Raw genomic sequence first — 15453 nt, 5'->3', positions numbered from 1 at the left:
TACGAAAGGATAAAGCTGAGATCTGCTTGTCACCAAACTGGGGAGGTGTGACACCTCAAGCGGTTCGACATTCCTCCTAATCCCGTTTCCCTACACCCTTGCTAAAGCAGCGCCCTTTGCTCCAACACACTTCCTGGCCTTCCTACGCCCCACTTGGTCGAAGTGTCCCTCCTCTGTGCTCCCGCTTGTCTGCAACACAGTACTTCCCACTCGGTGCTAAAATGATATGAGCACCCCCTCCTCACTCCAGAATTGGCATTCTGCCACCATCAGTAACAACAGCTCTCACTCACTGATGGCCTCCTGTGTGCTAGACCAATGTTAAGCACTTTTTAAATGTTATTTAATCTTCACAACATCTGAAAAATTGAGGCGCTTCTTACTACCTACCTCCACCACTACCAAGCCATCATCATCTCTTATCTTACTGCTGAGGTCTCCCAACTAGTCCCCCTGATTCCTCCATGTGGTTCTGTTCAACGCTTAGTCCGACGGTTGTCACACCTTTGCTTAAAACCTTCTGATGGTCTCCATTTTGCTAAGAATGAAGCCTAGTGTACTTACCATGGCCTGTGAAGTCCTGTCGATCTCGCTCCTGGCTACCTCTGACCTCATCTCCTATCCACTTCCCTCTCAGTCTAGCCACCCTGGTTGCCTTGATGTTCCTCAAACACACCAGGCACACTCCTACCTCAGGGCCTTTGCACTTACTCTCCACTGCTCCCTCCTCCCAGTGGTGGAGCTGGTAAATATTTAACAAATGGCTCTCTGGGAGGTGGGATGGGGCAGAAATTCATAGTAGTTGTTGATTTCTGTGTATAAATGCTCTCATCAAGGCTGATTTCAACCTATCAATTTGACTTCACTGAACACAAAGTTGGGAAGAGATGCACGCAATCAGAACAAAGGCAAGCCAGTGCCAGCAGGCCACTGCCTCTTTCTGAAACTCTCCACACACCACCTCCTGGCTGGCTGCCTTACTTTTTTTTTAATCAAAAATGTTCAAGGGTTTTTTTTTTAGGTCTCTCATCAAATACCATGTTAGCAGAGATACATTCCCTCACTACTCTTTCTAGTGCCTACGTGCCCACATTCACACCTCACCTGCCCTGTCATTTAGTCCCACCCTGTGTCATTTTCATAGCACTAACACAACCTGGCAATCACCTGATCAATCACCGGCCTCTCCCCATTGCAGTGCAAGCTTCATGAACAGGTGCTGCTTTTGCTCAGCACTCTATCCCCAGTGCCTAATATGTAGGAGGAGCTCAATAAATATTTGCTTTCAAATGAAAGAGGTTAAGTAGCCTGCCCAGATCACACAGCTATTAAGTGGCAGGACAGGCACTCAAGCAATGAAGCTGGTGGTCTTAACCAAGCCGACATAGCCTTGATTGCCAATGCATAAACCAGGGCCTGGGTAGGGAATGGTAGGCACACACACTAAATAGATGTGAAACTAAAAAACGAAGCAGAAATGGACATTATCTGCAAGAGTTTTTGTGGAAGTGGGTAGAGACAGGGTGAGGAACCAGATTTGGTTCCCACAAACCACCCCTCCAGGAAAGCAACAGCTGTTGAGGGAAACCTGGACTAGAATATCATCAGACACGAGACATGATGGATGGTAATAATTATTACAACTTTGCAAATAATACCCAAGTGAAATTTTAAATGATTAAATTATGTAAAAATACGTAAAACACATTAAGACTCAATCACAAACTCTCCAGAGAAATAACCAGTTATCATTTGAAATTGTCCCAGACTTTTTCTATGCATCGTTTTTACAAAATCAGTATACCAGTGTACATGACTTTGTTACCTGCTTCCAATTAACAATCTGCAAGCATCTTTCTGCCAATAAACATCTCTCTGCATCTGTTTGGTGGCTTTAATTCAACTTGCTCTCTATTATTGAACATGTAGGTTTGCTTTTTACTATTTTAAATACTGCAATAAATCTTATATAGATCTTATATAGATCTATATATAAATCTTATACAGAAATTTGTGAACGTCATACTTATTTAATTGGATAAGTTCCTAGAAGTGGAATTCCTGAGTTCAAGGATATAGGAATCTGTAATCTTACCAAGTTTCCTCCAGGTTTTTGCCACTATTGTGTATTATTCCTTTAGCATACCTCACATTACTAAATACAGTTCTAAGCACCTGATATGTATTAACTGATTCATTTCTTATCAAGACCCTGAGAGGGATACTGATATTCCCATTGACAGATGGAGAAACTGAGATAAGTAGCTAGGCTGGGATCTGATCCAGACAGCTTCAGAGCCTGTGCTCACAGTACCACTAGCAGGCCCACGATGGCCAGGTATGTGACTCAAAACTTGGGTCCACTGCCCAGCCAGCATGGATCAGCGGTTGAGTGTCAACCTATGACCCAGGAGATTAGTTAGATTCCTGGTCAGAGCACATGCCCGGGTTGCAGGCTGGATCCGCAGCAGGGGGTGTGCAGGAGGCAGCCAATCAGTGAATCTCATCATTGATGTTTCTATCTCTCTCTCCCGCTCACTTCCTTTCTATGAAATCAATAAAAATATATTAAAAATATGCTTAGTATCTCCATGCCAATTTTCTCATCTATGGAATGGGTATAAGCAGAATATCTCATAAGGTGGTCTTTAATAAGGAAATTTGTTGTGTTGCAAAACAAGAAATTCAGCAATAGTTCAATCTAGTTATTCGATATAGTGACTCTGCTGCCTTTGGGGTGCGGACTGTACCTCAAGAGTTGGCTCCATTTATGGCCCCTAGATCGGAGTCCCAAGAATCATATGCAGTAATAAGATATTCAGTCCTTTCTCCAAAAAGAAAGGAACCATCTCTTCATGTGCCTTCTTTTTAGGAATGAGAAATACTTTCCCTTCCCCAAGTATACCAACAAGACTGCTCATGCCTTATTCGCAAGTTTGTGTCCCACATGCCCATTCCCAAACCAATCACTGTCAAGGGTTTTCAATGAATGGACGGTTGGGAGTCAACGACAAAGATTCCAGCATTAAACTTTTGGGAAAAGTCTACCAATCATATTTACCTGTGTTTTTTCTTTTCAAAATTGCAAACCACTGATACTTAAGATGAATTACTTTATTAACATAAACAGAAAAAATACTTTAATGAACATTTTTTGTACATTCCAACCGAGTGAAAGGCACTATATATACTAGGCACTGAGGGACATAGAAATGAAAGTAAGACTCAACCTTTGTCCCATCTTTCCTACCATAGTAGTGGATACAGACACAATACAAGCCACAAACTACTTTGCAAGGCTTTTTTGGTATAAGTACCACATTTGATGCACAATTAAAGTAGTATGAAAACAGGTTCATTCAGAATGGAATTTTTGCTTCAAGACCATTATACCTAATTCTCTGATTTATAATGGTCACAGAGCTGTAGATGATATACTGCCCACGAGCCTGAAGAGAACATTTCGTCACCCTCCGCAGGAACAAAACCGGGCTCCCGCCGGCTGCCATCACTCACCCCCCAGCATCAGGCAGAGCGCACAGGGTCAGGCCAACCAAAGGACGTGCTTTCCAGTGGACTGTAAGGCAAACAGCTTACAAGCAAAACAGCTCTTTAATTAAGGTATAGCATACATAAAGTGCACAAATGTTAAATGTAAAACTTGGTAAATTTTTCTATACATATGAATGGTGGGAACACTTAGAATAGCGGCTGACACAGAAAGGGCTCAGTAAGTACTCTTCACCTGCCAATAAATACAATCTTGGTTTCATCTGCATTTCTTTGATAAATGGGATTGAACATTTTTTTGTTCCTTGTTCAGCTCCTATGGTCTTTTCACTACTGAGATATTCAATTGATTTTTATTTTTACTTTTTTTTTTTTTTACTAATTTGTAAGAGCCTTGTATATTCTAATGGCGCTCACTCTGTCTTATATTGCAAATATTTTTCTCAGTTGGTCCCTTGCCCTTTAAATTACTTTGCCACCAGCTAGTTTTTAATATTTATGTGGATGACTTTTCTATTTCTTTTGTAACTTCAGGCTTTAATGTTCTGCTTTTAAAAAAACCTTTTGCCCCACTACATTATTAAATATTCAGCATTTTAGTATGGAACCCCTATAATTTTACTTCTTTATATTTAAACCTTTCATCCATATATAATTTATCTTAGTACATGGCATGAGGCTAGAATCTAACCTTGTTTAAAAATAGTTAGCCAGGCCCTGGCCGGTGTGGCTCAGCTGGTTGAGCACCATCCTGTGCACAAAGCGGTCACTAGTTTGATTCCAGGTCAGGGCACATGGCCGGGTTGCGGGCTCGATCCCCAGTAGAGGGCGTGCAGGAGGCAGCCGATCAATGTTTCTCTCTTTCTCCCTTCCTCTCTCTAAAATCAATAAACACATTTAATAAAAAATATTTTAAAAGTTAGCCTAAGTCCTGACATTGTACATTAACTATTCCATTTTACATTTGCTTAAAATGACATCCGAATCATATGCTAAATGCTCGTGTTTTTCTTTTCTCTCTGTGTCATCAAGATGTCCAGAGGACCTGAATTTAGTTGACTTCCTTAGCTGTACAAGAAGCCTGGTTCTATTATATGCGATAGCCATGGAGGGAGAAAAATATTTAGTCTACTTCCTAGTATGTATTTCTAGACTGAGCAGTCTCTAACTGGCCATTCGGTCTGTTTCTACTGGGACGTGTCCTCCTGCCTGCAGCAGCCTCCCGTGGCTTAAAGTGTCCTCACACACCTGTCACCTGATCTACTCAGCGCCTGCACTGTACCACGCACCATGCTAAGTAATGGGCCAGACAAATGCAACTCTTCCCACAATGTAACATGATAAATTATCTGGTAGGAGACGATCTTTAAATATTTACACCAGTAATTCATCACAGTTGTGTTTGGTGCTAGGACGTACATAGTACAATACCCTTTCCAGCTAAGAAGTCTTGTTTCTAGATCTGTTCATTTCTTTCTACATCTGGTGAGGCACAGCCTGGGAGATCTGGTTCTAGTTTCCAATGGGAAATACCAGAAAGAACCTTGAGAATTATCTTTAGAATATTTACAAGGCTAATGTGAGGAATAGGAAAAAAGAGTCAAAAGAGAGTCCCAGAACATTAGGGGTCAAATTCCATCAGCAGCCTACTTGGAGACAGTCCTCCAAATTCTCCGGTCTGTGTCCTGAGCAAAGCCAGACCCGTGAGGAGATCTGAAACTGTTTGCCACAGTCACAAGTGAGGGAGAAAGCTGACTCCACCCTGGACTATGTTTGCCTCTGAATGGGAAAACCGCTGTTACCTTTTTTTTTGTTCTGTGCCCTATTTTTCCTGTGGTGTCCCTATTTTCTACGTTTGATACATTTCAAACTGTGGGCAACTGTGTAGTTCTAGTAGCTGAGAAAAAAAATTTGCTTTATGAAAAAAAGAAAGACCCCCCCCCCCAAACCATGAATTTTTCCAATCAGTCAGCTTTTTATCCACTGAGTAACTAGAGTTACCAACAGTGATTAAACCCATAGAGAACCAGTTTTCCAGCTCAAACTGGAAAGTAATAGGTTTTTAAATGAAAGGAGATACGCCCGAGGGCAGCTAAGTCTAAGTAATTCTTTTTATTATATAATATTTCTCTGAAAAATTTCTCCCTCACTAAACCCACTTTGATGCTAACAAATAATTTGATGTTATAATACAAAAAAAACCCTGCCTAGGTTGTTTTATCTGAGATGATAATTTAAAACAAAATGAGCAGGTGATTTATATTTTTACTTTGAAATAAGTTTGGCATGTCTGAAGTCCACGCTGAAGAAAACAGAGGCCAACAAATTCACTCATCAGCAAAAATAAACTTTCTAAACCGAATCTCTTCAGCGTGAGATCAAAAACAGTCTGCTCTTAGAGGATCCCCAAATGCTACCTATTCCAACTCTTTTTTAAAAGTCAGCTTCTGTTTCTCCAAGAAACAACACACATCCAATGTGACATAAAAGCGCCATCTACCTGAAATGCAAAGTAACCAGCAGCCACATTTTTTCTCACAGAATTAGCAGGCGTAGATCATTTATTTCACTATTTCTTTCTTTTACTGGCAGGTCCATCCAAAACTTCTATCTTGCCTTTCCCACCTTCTGAATGAGGAAGCTTGATGTTATCTATGGTGACTTCAGAAGCGGTGCTGTCATCTTCATCCTCAGATTCTGAACTGTCCCCTGAACTGTCCTGTGAATTCTCTTCTGAACTATCCTCTTCTTTTGAATCACACTGATCCATCTCAAACAGGGCCACATCCTAAAAAAAAAGACACCACGTGGGAAATTTATTTCCCCAAAAAGGTGCAATAAAACATTGGGAACAACCAACATCTAGCACAATATTGACGCACAAAGGACATATTTTTAATACAATATGGCACTTTGATTCTTTCAGTTGCTGGAGTTCACCATAACGATTTACATTTACTCTAAGTTTAAAAAGACCCCCATGACTCAATTCTATGTGACTTGAATACACTCTTTCATTCAACAGCTATTAACATGAGCCAGGTACCATACCAGGTACTGGAGACTCAACAATAACAACAAATTGAGGCCCTTTTCACATGGGGCTCAATAATAATAATAAGTTATAAATAATTCTGTTATATAATGCATTCTGTTAAACATATCATTAATATTTTCATTCTCAATGAATCAGACTATGACTATCTCTTTGGACCTTGGATGGGAAAAAAACCAACAAACCCAGTCAGGACTTTTACTAAATTAATGCTTCAAGATAACAAATGTAATATTTAACTTGGAAAAGCCCGCCTAGGATTCTGTATTACCTCACCTAGGGAAGCTTATGGACCTATAAGATCCTTAATCTTTAAATGACCAAGTGCCTATGCAGCTGACTTTCCAGGGAGAAAAGTAACAGAATTAAAATGGAAAAGTTCTCTCCCTTTTTCGGTGATGAGGCGCACGGGTAATTTTACTATAGGAAATGAAAACAAAGCATAGTTACCATTTGTATAACTTTTCCAAGAGTCTCATCAATATTTTCAATATTGAAACGACCAGGTGGGGCAGCTGCCATGTCTTTTCTCAGCTTTTCATTTGCCTGAGCCATCTGTGGGAGAAAGGTCTGTACTTGCTCCAATACTAAGGAGAGAAAATATAGCTTATCAATACTTACGTTAGCATCTGCCCAAAGTTGAAATTTTAAAATCCAGAATTTCCTGTGAAATCCAGAATTTCCTGTAAAACAGTTCTGAATTTAATAGTAATAATAATAATTACTATAAATTTTTCAAATTCCTTTCATTTGAAAAATCTCCATTCTCTTCTGAACTCTTAAAGCAGTAGGACCACACAATTCAGCAATTATCTCTCAATGTGTTATCTGGGTTTTTCCTATGCCCCCGGGGCTGTAACCTCCTGAAGGCTGGCATTCGACAAATAGGAACTGAATAAGGAGGCGTATGACTTAATAGTTAGGGCAGCGGGCGGTGGCAGCAGACTGTCATGGTTACCAAGAGAAGCCCAGCTCCACCTCTGACTATCTGAATCACCTTGGGCGTGTTGGTTAAGTAGTGGTGGTTGTGACCTGTCCACCATCTGTTCCCCTTTCTTCTAATAACAAAACCCTGACTTTCCTTTTTATCTCTGTCGCTCTTAGTCACTCCTGTCCCTCACCGTGGGTGTGCCTACATGCTCCGCAACCTTGGCCACCACGAGTTGTTTCAGGGGCATACACAGTGACACCGTGATCTAGTCAGACCAATAAGAGATCGCCCTGAAACATGGTTTGGACTGTTGAGGAAAAAAAAAAAATCTTTCTGAGTGAGTAACTGGGCGAGCTACTGAATCTAAGCCTGGAGATGCTGATAAACTGGCCAACTTGCCAGCGGTGGCGGAAGAGCCTGCTCCAGATGAAGGCAACACTTGGGAGAGAAAGCTAAGAGATGCAGAGCAGCAGACCCCTGATGACACCGAGCACGTGGAGGCAGATGTATCTGAAATCACTAGGGCTTTTTTCCCCCCATAAAAAGAGCCAACATAATTTATTTCCTTCCTTCCTCCCTCCCTCCCTTTCTTTCTTCTTTTGTGCTTAAGGCAATCCAAGTTGGGTTTTAGTTATTTACAATAACAGGAGTCCTAACTATTACATTTAATTTAACCACTTGAAACCTCAGTTTACTCATCTGTAAAATAGGGATGACAACTGCCAAGCATTGTGCTTTGAACAGAGGAGTCAACAAACAAGGGATAATAGTTTCTTTCTCTTTCAAAAGAGGTCCAGCACATAACTAGCTCTCAAAACGCTAAGTCACTGACACAGCTACACAGCAGGTGACTAAACTGTCCAAAGTACAGAAGAAAATGGTGGCAAAGGTCAAGAAATGGGGCTGCTGGAAGAATTAAATGGGGTGACATACATGCCAAGCTCCACACCACGTCTGGCACACACTAAATAGTAAATAAATGTGAACCTTTCATGCCCCTTCAGATACACAGAGTAATAAAAATAAAGGCATTTATGTGTCTACATATTTAAGTCTATATGAAGTTTGAGGCCAGATTTTGTTCTGCTTTGGTTTGTAACTAACGGATTATGGGGAGCAAATCAAGGACCTACATGTGTGGCATGGACCATGATTCTGAGAAGCCAAAAATTTCTATGGTATTCTAGACCAGTACAAGCTGAACCCTTGAAGCTAGTCCAGCTGTAGTTCTTCTAAACAGAATAAAACAAAATCCAGCATACAATAACATAAAGTTCAAAATGCCCAGCATCCAATAAAAATTACCAAGCATGCAAATAAGCCAAAACATATTATCTACAAAGAGTAAAAAAAAATATTCACAGTAGCCAAGACATGGAAACAACTCAAGTGTCTGTTGAGGGATGGATGGATAAAGACATTATAGTACATTCATACAATGGAATATTATTCAGCCTTAAAAAAAAAAACACCACACAGTAGAATAAAAATCAATAGAAATGGGTCCAGAAATGACACAGATTAAGCAATAAGAATGTAAAAGCAGCTATTATAAACACCCCCCATAGTCAAGAAAGCACAGAAAAGCATGATCACAATACGGAAAAAAATGAAAGATATAAATAAAAGACTCAAATTGAACTTCTAGACGTATAAACTACAATATCTGACAAACAAACTGGATGGGATTAAACAACAGATTAGACAATAGAGAAGAAAAGATTAGTGAACTTGAGGACAGCAATAGAAACTACCCAACATGAAACACACAAATACTAAAAAAACAAAACAAAACCAACTAGCAGAGATCTGTGGGACAATTTCAAGAAGTAAAATTATGTGTAGTTGGAGTCCCTGCAGAAAGGTCAGAGGGAAAGGGGGACAAAAAATATCTGAAGAAAAAATAGCCAAAAATTTCCCAAATTTGACAAAAACTAAAATCCACAGATCCAAGAAGTTCAACAAACTCCAAACTCAAGAATCACAAAGAAAACTACAATACATCACCATCAAAGTGAAAACCAGTGATAAAGAAGAAATCTTAAAAACAGCCAGAAAAAAAGGGAAATATTTTATATATGAAGATAGCAGACTTCTCATCAGAAACAATATAAGTCAGAAGACAGCAGAGTGCCATCTTTGAAGTACTGAAAAATTAAAAATTTTAAAAACTTGTCACCTAGAATCCTACATGCATCAAAAACATCTTTTAAAACCAAACCAAAATAAATCCTTTCTTTGACATACAAAGGCTGGTGAATTCATCACCAGCAGGCCCACACTATAAAAAAATATTGTTTGTAACTAAGATAAATAGCTTGATTGTTAAAATGAGCTAAACATTTGAACAGAAAAAAAACTGTAAAGGTAAGAATTCAGTGAATACATTGTAAATGATGCATGAGGTTATGTCTATAAACTAAGAAATCATGAGTATTCAGACTTCACCAAAGACATATAAATGGTGAGAAAGCACATGAAAGGTTCTTCAACATCACTAGTCATTAGGAAAAAACAAATTAAAATTGCAATGTGACAGCACTACATGCTAAAGACAGACCATACCATGTGTTGCTGAGGACATGGGGCAACTAAAACAACTAAACTCTTGCACAAAGCTGGTGGGAATGCAAAATGGTATACCCAACTTTGGAAAATAGTTTGGCAACTTCCTCTTTATAAAAAGACACACTTTCCAACATAACCTAACAATTCCATTCCTAGGTATAAGCGACCCCCCCAAAATGGAAAACCTATGTCCACATAGCTGGTATTTGAATGGAGAGCCACCATGCAGTCATGTTAGCTGTTGTAGATTTAGTGTATACTATGGTTAAGTTCCCTTCTCAAAATACACATGATTTCTTAGCTTATAGACATTATAACCTCATGCATCACTTACAATGTTTTCACTGAATCTTTGCCTTCATTCTTTTTTTAAAGAGTAGATTACACAGATATTGAGTATTACATGAATGTTATATGAATAAAGTCTGAGTGTGGTACAGACTTATAAGTGTGCAGTACAGCAATATGATGGAGCCATTGATGACCAGAATTGGCCCTGTTATGTCATGTTCTGAGTAACATTTACCATTTAAGTAATCATGTCCAGTTTAATGGAATGGGATAGTTTTCTCATACATGTGTATTAAATTTGGGCTCAGTAACCATGAAAAAAAATTTCCCAGAGATTAAAAATAATTTTTTTAAATATATATATTTTTTCCATCACCATTTATCCCTCCACCTCCACCCACACTCCTCTCCCAGCAATCACCACTCTGTTAATAATAATTAATTTGATTTCCAAAAATGTATCCCACAAGTTTTCCTGGAAAAAGTAACTGTCTTAAAGCCAGAGAATATGTAAGGAATTCTATCCTTGTGAGCAGACCTCCCAATGTAAATCCCAGTAAGACTTTCTCCGCTGGACTCTGTGGTTTAATATCTGTGCATGAAGGCAGATGCCGTACCGTCAAGTAACTGCTTAAACAGGCAGAAGTTAGCATCAGAGAGGGTTCCTGCGAGACAGGAAGAGAGAGGGAAGGGTACTTACAGGGGCTCCTCTCTATCCGAACTGTTTGAAGAGCGGAATTCTTCCTGGAATTAGGCTTGGAGTTGATGAGCAATCTGTCCCATATACCTAAAAACACACGCACACAGACACACTTAATTTACTACAGCATAAAGAAATGGGAGCCCGTCAGCAAACTTTCTGTGACCACTCTCAAGTCTTGACTATCCCACATTTCCCAAGATGCTTTTCAAAAGAGGAGCACCCCAAGTTCCATTACAAAGTTTTAGTTCTTTATGTACAACCGCCTTCCCTTTGTTAAGGCTATCTCACACATCCCTGTGCCACCGGTGCTGAGTAGTAAGCACACACTAAACTGCACTTTTCTGGATCAGAAATCCACCGGTGACAACAGTCAGTCCTGCAATGACAGAACGGAGGAAGCGGTGCGGAGTGCAATGGTTAAGGGAAGCCAGAAATGGTTTACTAGCCGTGTTATCGGGCAAATGACCCAAACCTCTCTGAGCACTGGTCTCTTCATTTGTAAAACATGCCTGCCTGGTTAGCCCCCCTTCATGGGAGACGCTCAGCCTACACAACACTGCCCTTTGGAGAAACTCCGTGCTCCCACGCCACCGATTCAGCCTCATCACTCACTGCTCCTCCGACCAACCCGGCTCTCCCGCCCATCAGAGCCCAGAGCACAGGACTTCTTTCAAAGCCCCAGGCTCTGCACCCCGTTTCCAACAGCTGCAGCACCTCCTCAGTCTGGTACAGAGATCGCGCCCGCCCACCGGGCAGAGCTCCACAGCCCGCCGCTCACTAGGGCGGGCGCGGCGGCCGGCCTGGCGTCAGAGCTCGTACCCCAGAGGCGCGCGGACCGCGCTCGGCCCCAGCTCGGCCCCGGCCGGCCACGCGTCTGTGTCGGGTCACTATCTCCACGACACACCGTGGCTCTGCTTCCTCGCCGCACAGGCTTGTCGTGAGGCTTCAATTCTCCCACAAAAGCTCTATAGGCACCACGACTTCCCTTTTCCAAAGACGAAAACCGGGGAGTCGAAAATGCAAGCAACTCCCCTGAAGCCCCGCGACGCACGAGTCTTCATCCTCCAGCGCGGTGTCTGAAATCCTGCGTGGGTCCCCCGGCCCTCCGCCTCCCTCTTGGAGAGGGCGGCACACAGGGCCGGTTCTCTGAGGGGGGGGGACCATCCCTGACAGCTACCTGCTCCCGGCCCCGCCAACCGCCTGGACACGGACAGCCGGCGCCAAGGTCCGCCCCTCAGGGGAGGTGTCCGCCGCCGCGCGTGGCACCGTGGGCGCGCAATGCCGCTCGGCGCAGAAAAACCACCTCCAGCCCCGCGGCCGGGCGCACGCCGCCCCCCGCTATCCCCACCGCGGGCGCGCGACTGGGCCCTGCGCTCAGCGCCCCGCTCCCGGGGCTCCCCGTCCCGTCCCCGCGGCCGGGCCTGCCAGCAGCCCGGCGGTCCTCCCGCCTGCGCGCCCCACGCCGCACGTGCGCGCCCCACGCCGCCGCCCGCCGGTCACCTCCGCGGCCGCCGCTCCCCGCCGTCAGCAGCTCCTTGGACACCGAGACCCCGGAACTATCCTTGGGGGCCGACGCAGAGCTCGGGCTGGACGGGGGGTCGCCGCGCACCTCCATGCCGCCAGCTAGGCTTCACAACCAGCCCGCCCGGGCCCGGATGCAGGAAAGAGGCTCGGACAGGGGCGGGGCTAGAGCTGTTATTGGAGGAAACTAGCTGATGGGCGGGGCGAGGGGCGGGGCGAGGGCCTCGCAGCTAGAGCGACACCTGGCGGAACGTCGAGGTCTTTTCTAGTGTGGGAAAAGCAAGGTTGTAACTCGAGGCCCTGTCGGTGAACTGATGGAAGTCTCCTTGAATTTTTTATTTTTATTTTTTTATTATTATATATTTTTTAGCTGAGCAAATTCGGATGTGAAGAGCGCATCGCGGGGCTGCCCTCTCCTCTTCTTAAAACATTTTTTTAATTGCGCTTGAAAAATACCTATAAGTTTTACCATCTTAGCCATTTTTTAAGTTGCAGTTCAGAAGTGTTAGCTATATCCACAGTGCTATGTAACAGATCTCTAGAATTTTTTCATCCTGAAAAACTGAAACTGCTCCTACTGAACAATGCCTTCCTTATTATCCCCTGCCTCCAGCCCCTGGCAGGCACTGTTAAATTTGTTTCTATGAGTTTAACTACTTCAGATACTTCATATAAGTAGAATCAACAGTAATTCTCTTTTTGTGACTGACTTCACTTAGTATAATGTCCTCAAAATTTATCCATGTGGCAGGATTCCCTTCATTTTAAGTCTGAATAATATTCCATTCTATGCATATACTACATTTCTTTATCTGTTCATTCCTTGATGGACATTTGGGTTGCTTCCACCTCTGGGTTTTGTAAATAATGGTGCAGTCACATGGGTGTGCAAATATATCTTCCAGGTGCTGCTTTCAGTTCTTTTGGATTTATACCCATAGTGTGATTACTGAATATAAAAATTCTCTCTTTAATTTTTTAAGGCTCTCCACACTGGTTTCCACAGTGGCTGCATTATCTTACATTCCGCCAGTTTCAATTTCTCCACACCCTCACCAACAGTTGTTATTTTCTGGTGTTTTTTTAATAGTGGTCTTCCTAGTGGGTTTGAGATGATAATCTCATAGTAGTTTTGATTTGCATTTCTCTAATGATTAGTGACACTGAGCATGTTTTCCTGTAATTATTGGTCTTTCATCTACTTTGGAGAGCTGTGCATTCAAATTTGTTGCCTTTTTTTTTTTTTTTTTAATTTCTTTACTGTTGAAAGTATTACAGGTGTCCCATTTTTTCCCCCCAATTGACCCCCTCCACCTTGCTCCTACCCCCTCCCCAGGCCTTCACCCTGTTATTGACTGTGTCTATGGGTTATGCATATAACTTCTTTGGTTAATTTCTTTCCACCCTCCACCCTCCTTCCCTCTTTCCTCTGAAATATGATCGTCTGTTGCCTGCGTCAATGTCTCTGGATCTATTTAGTTCGTCAGATTCTTTTGTTCATTAGCTTCTTATTAAAGAAGACCCTTCAACATTTCCTGTAGTGCTGGTCTGGTGGTGATGAACTCCTTTAGCTTTTTCTTAACTGTGAAGCTCTTTATCTGACCTTCAGTTCTAAATGATAGCTTTGCTGGGTAGAGCAATCTTGGTTGTAGTTCCATGTTTTTCATCACTTTGAATATTTCTTGCCACTCCATTCTGGCCTGCTTTCTGTTGAGAAATCAGCTGACAGTTGTATGAGTGCTCCCTTGTAGGTAACTAACTGCTTTTCTCTTGCTGCTTTTAAAATTTTCTTTGTCTTTAACCTTTGGCATTTTAATTATGATGTGTCTTGGTGTGGGCCCCTTTGGGTTCCTCTTGTTTGGGACCTTCTGTGCTTCCTGGACTTGTAAGTCTATTTCTTTCCCCAGGCAGGGGAAGTTTTCTGTCATTTTTTAAAAATAGGTTTTCAATTTCTTGGTCTCTTTCTTCTCCTCTGGCACCCCAACAATACAAATGTTGGGCCACTTGAAGTTGTCCCAGAGGCTCCTTATACTATCTTCATATTTCTGGATTCTTTTTGCTCTTCTGGTTGGGTGTTTTTTGTTTCCTCATGTTCCAAATTGCTGATTTGATTCTCAGCGTCCTCTACTCTACTGTTGATTCCCTATAAATTATTCTTCATTTCAGTTCATGTAGCCTTCATTTCAAATTAGTACTTTATTATGTTATCACTTTTCTCAGTTGTTTTTGTAATAATATGCTTGAGCATCCTTATTAACAAAATTCTGAACTCTGTATCTGTTAGCTTGCTTGGATCTGTTTCATTTATTTCCTCTTCTAGAGATTTCTTCTGTTCTTTCCTTTGTGACATGTTTCTTTGCCTCCACAGTATGGCTGCTTCCAGGTGTTTGTTTCTATGTATTAGGTAGAGCTGCTATGTCTCCTGGAATTTGTAGAGTGGCTTTGTGTAGTAGGTGTCCTGAAGGGTCCAGTAGCTCAGCCTCCCCAGTCACCTGAGCTGGGCCTTCTGGGTGCTCTCTTGTGTGGACTGTGTGCTCTGACCTGTTGTAGTTGAGCCTTGGCTGCTGTTGGTGTCAGTGGGAGGAATTGACCCCCGGTCAATCGGCTATGAGGACCAGCTGCAACTACAGCCAAAGAGCTGCTGTGCTGGAGACACCCCTATGGAGCAGGATTTACTTCAGTGGGGCTTTGGTGTTCACAAAGTGCTCCCCTTGAATGTGTCACTCGTGGATGTGGCAGGGTTGTAATCCAGCGTGGTCAAGTCTGCCCACCAGGTGCACTGTCTCTGGGGCCTCCCAGGAGATGCAAAGTTAGCCTCTGCCTGTGTCTTGCCCAGGGCCACCCAGCATGAGCTCCACAGCAAACCGTAGTTGG

At 42.5% G+C, this 15453-nt stretch overlaps 1 protein-coding gene across 1 annotated transcript; it reads right to left on the bottom strand.

The window, feature by feature from the left end:
* Positions 1–3096: 3096 nt before the first annotated feature.
* NOPCHAP1 (NOP protein chaperone 1) lies at positions 3097–12730 on the bottom strand. Its single transcript, XM_081128080.1, has 4 exons — positions 12559–12730; positions 11056–11142; positions 7016–7152; positions 3097–6298 (listed from the first exon to the last, which is right to left on the bottom strand). The coding sequence occupies exons 1-4, from the start codon at positions 12671–12673 to the stop codon at positions 6080–6082; spliced, it is 558 nt and encodes a 185-aa protein (XP_080984206.1). The 5' UTR covers positions 12674–12730; the 3' UTR covers positions 3097–6079.
* Between the last annotated feature and the right edge of the window lie 2723 nt (positions 12731–15453).

This window comes from Miniopterus schreibersii, assembly GCF_964146895.1.
Source record: "Miniopterus schreibersii genome assembly, chromosome: 2".
Taxonomy (NCBI): Eukaryota; Metazoa; Chordata; class Mammalia; order Chiroptera; family Miniopteridae; genus Miniopterus; species Miniopterus schreibersii.
The sequence above is the reverse complement of the archived record's forward strand: the minus strand, read 5'-3'. Positions and strand labels throughout refer to the sequence as shown.

Bases quoted from the DNA above. Each gene is read 5' to 3' on its own strand.
- NOPCHAP1 (XM_081128080.1), bottom strand. From the start codon at position 12,673: ATGGAGGTGCGCGGCGACCCCCCGTCCAGCCCGAGCTCTGCGTCGGCC. The intron at 11,143-12,558 runs GTGACCGGCGGG...GTGTGTTTTTAG, and splicing joins GGGGAGCGGCGGCCGCGGAG to GTATATGGGACAGATTGCTC. The intron at 7,153-11,055 runs GTAAGTACCCTT...TTCTCTCCTTAG, and splicing joins TCGGATAGAGAGGAGCCCCT to TATTGGAGCAAGTACAGACC.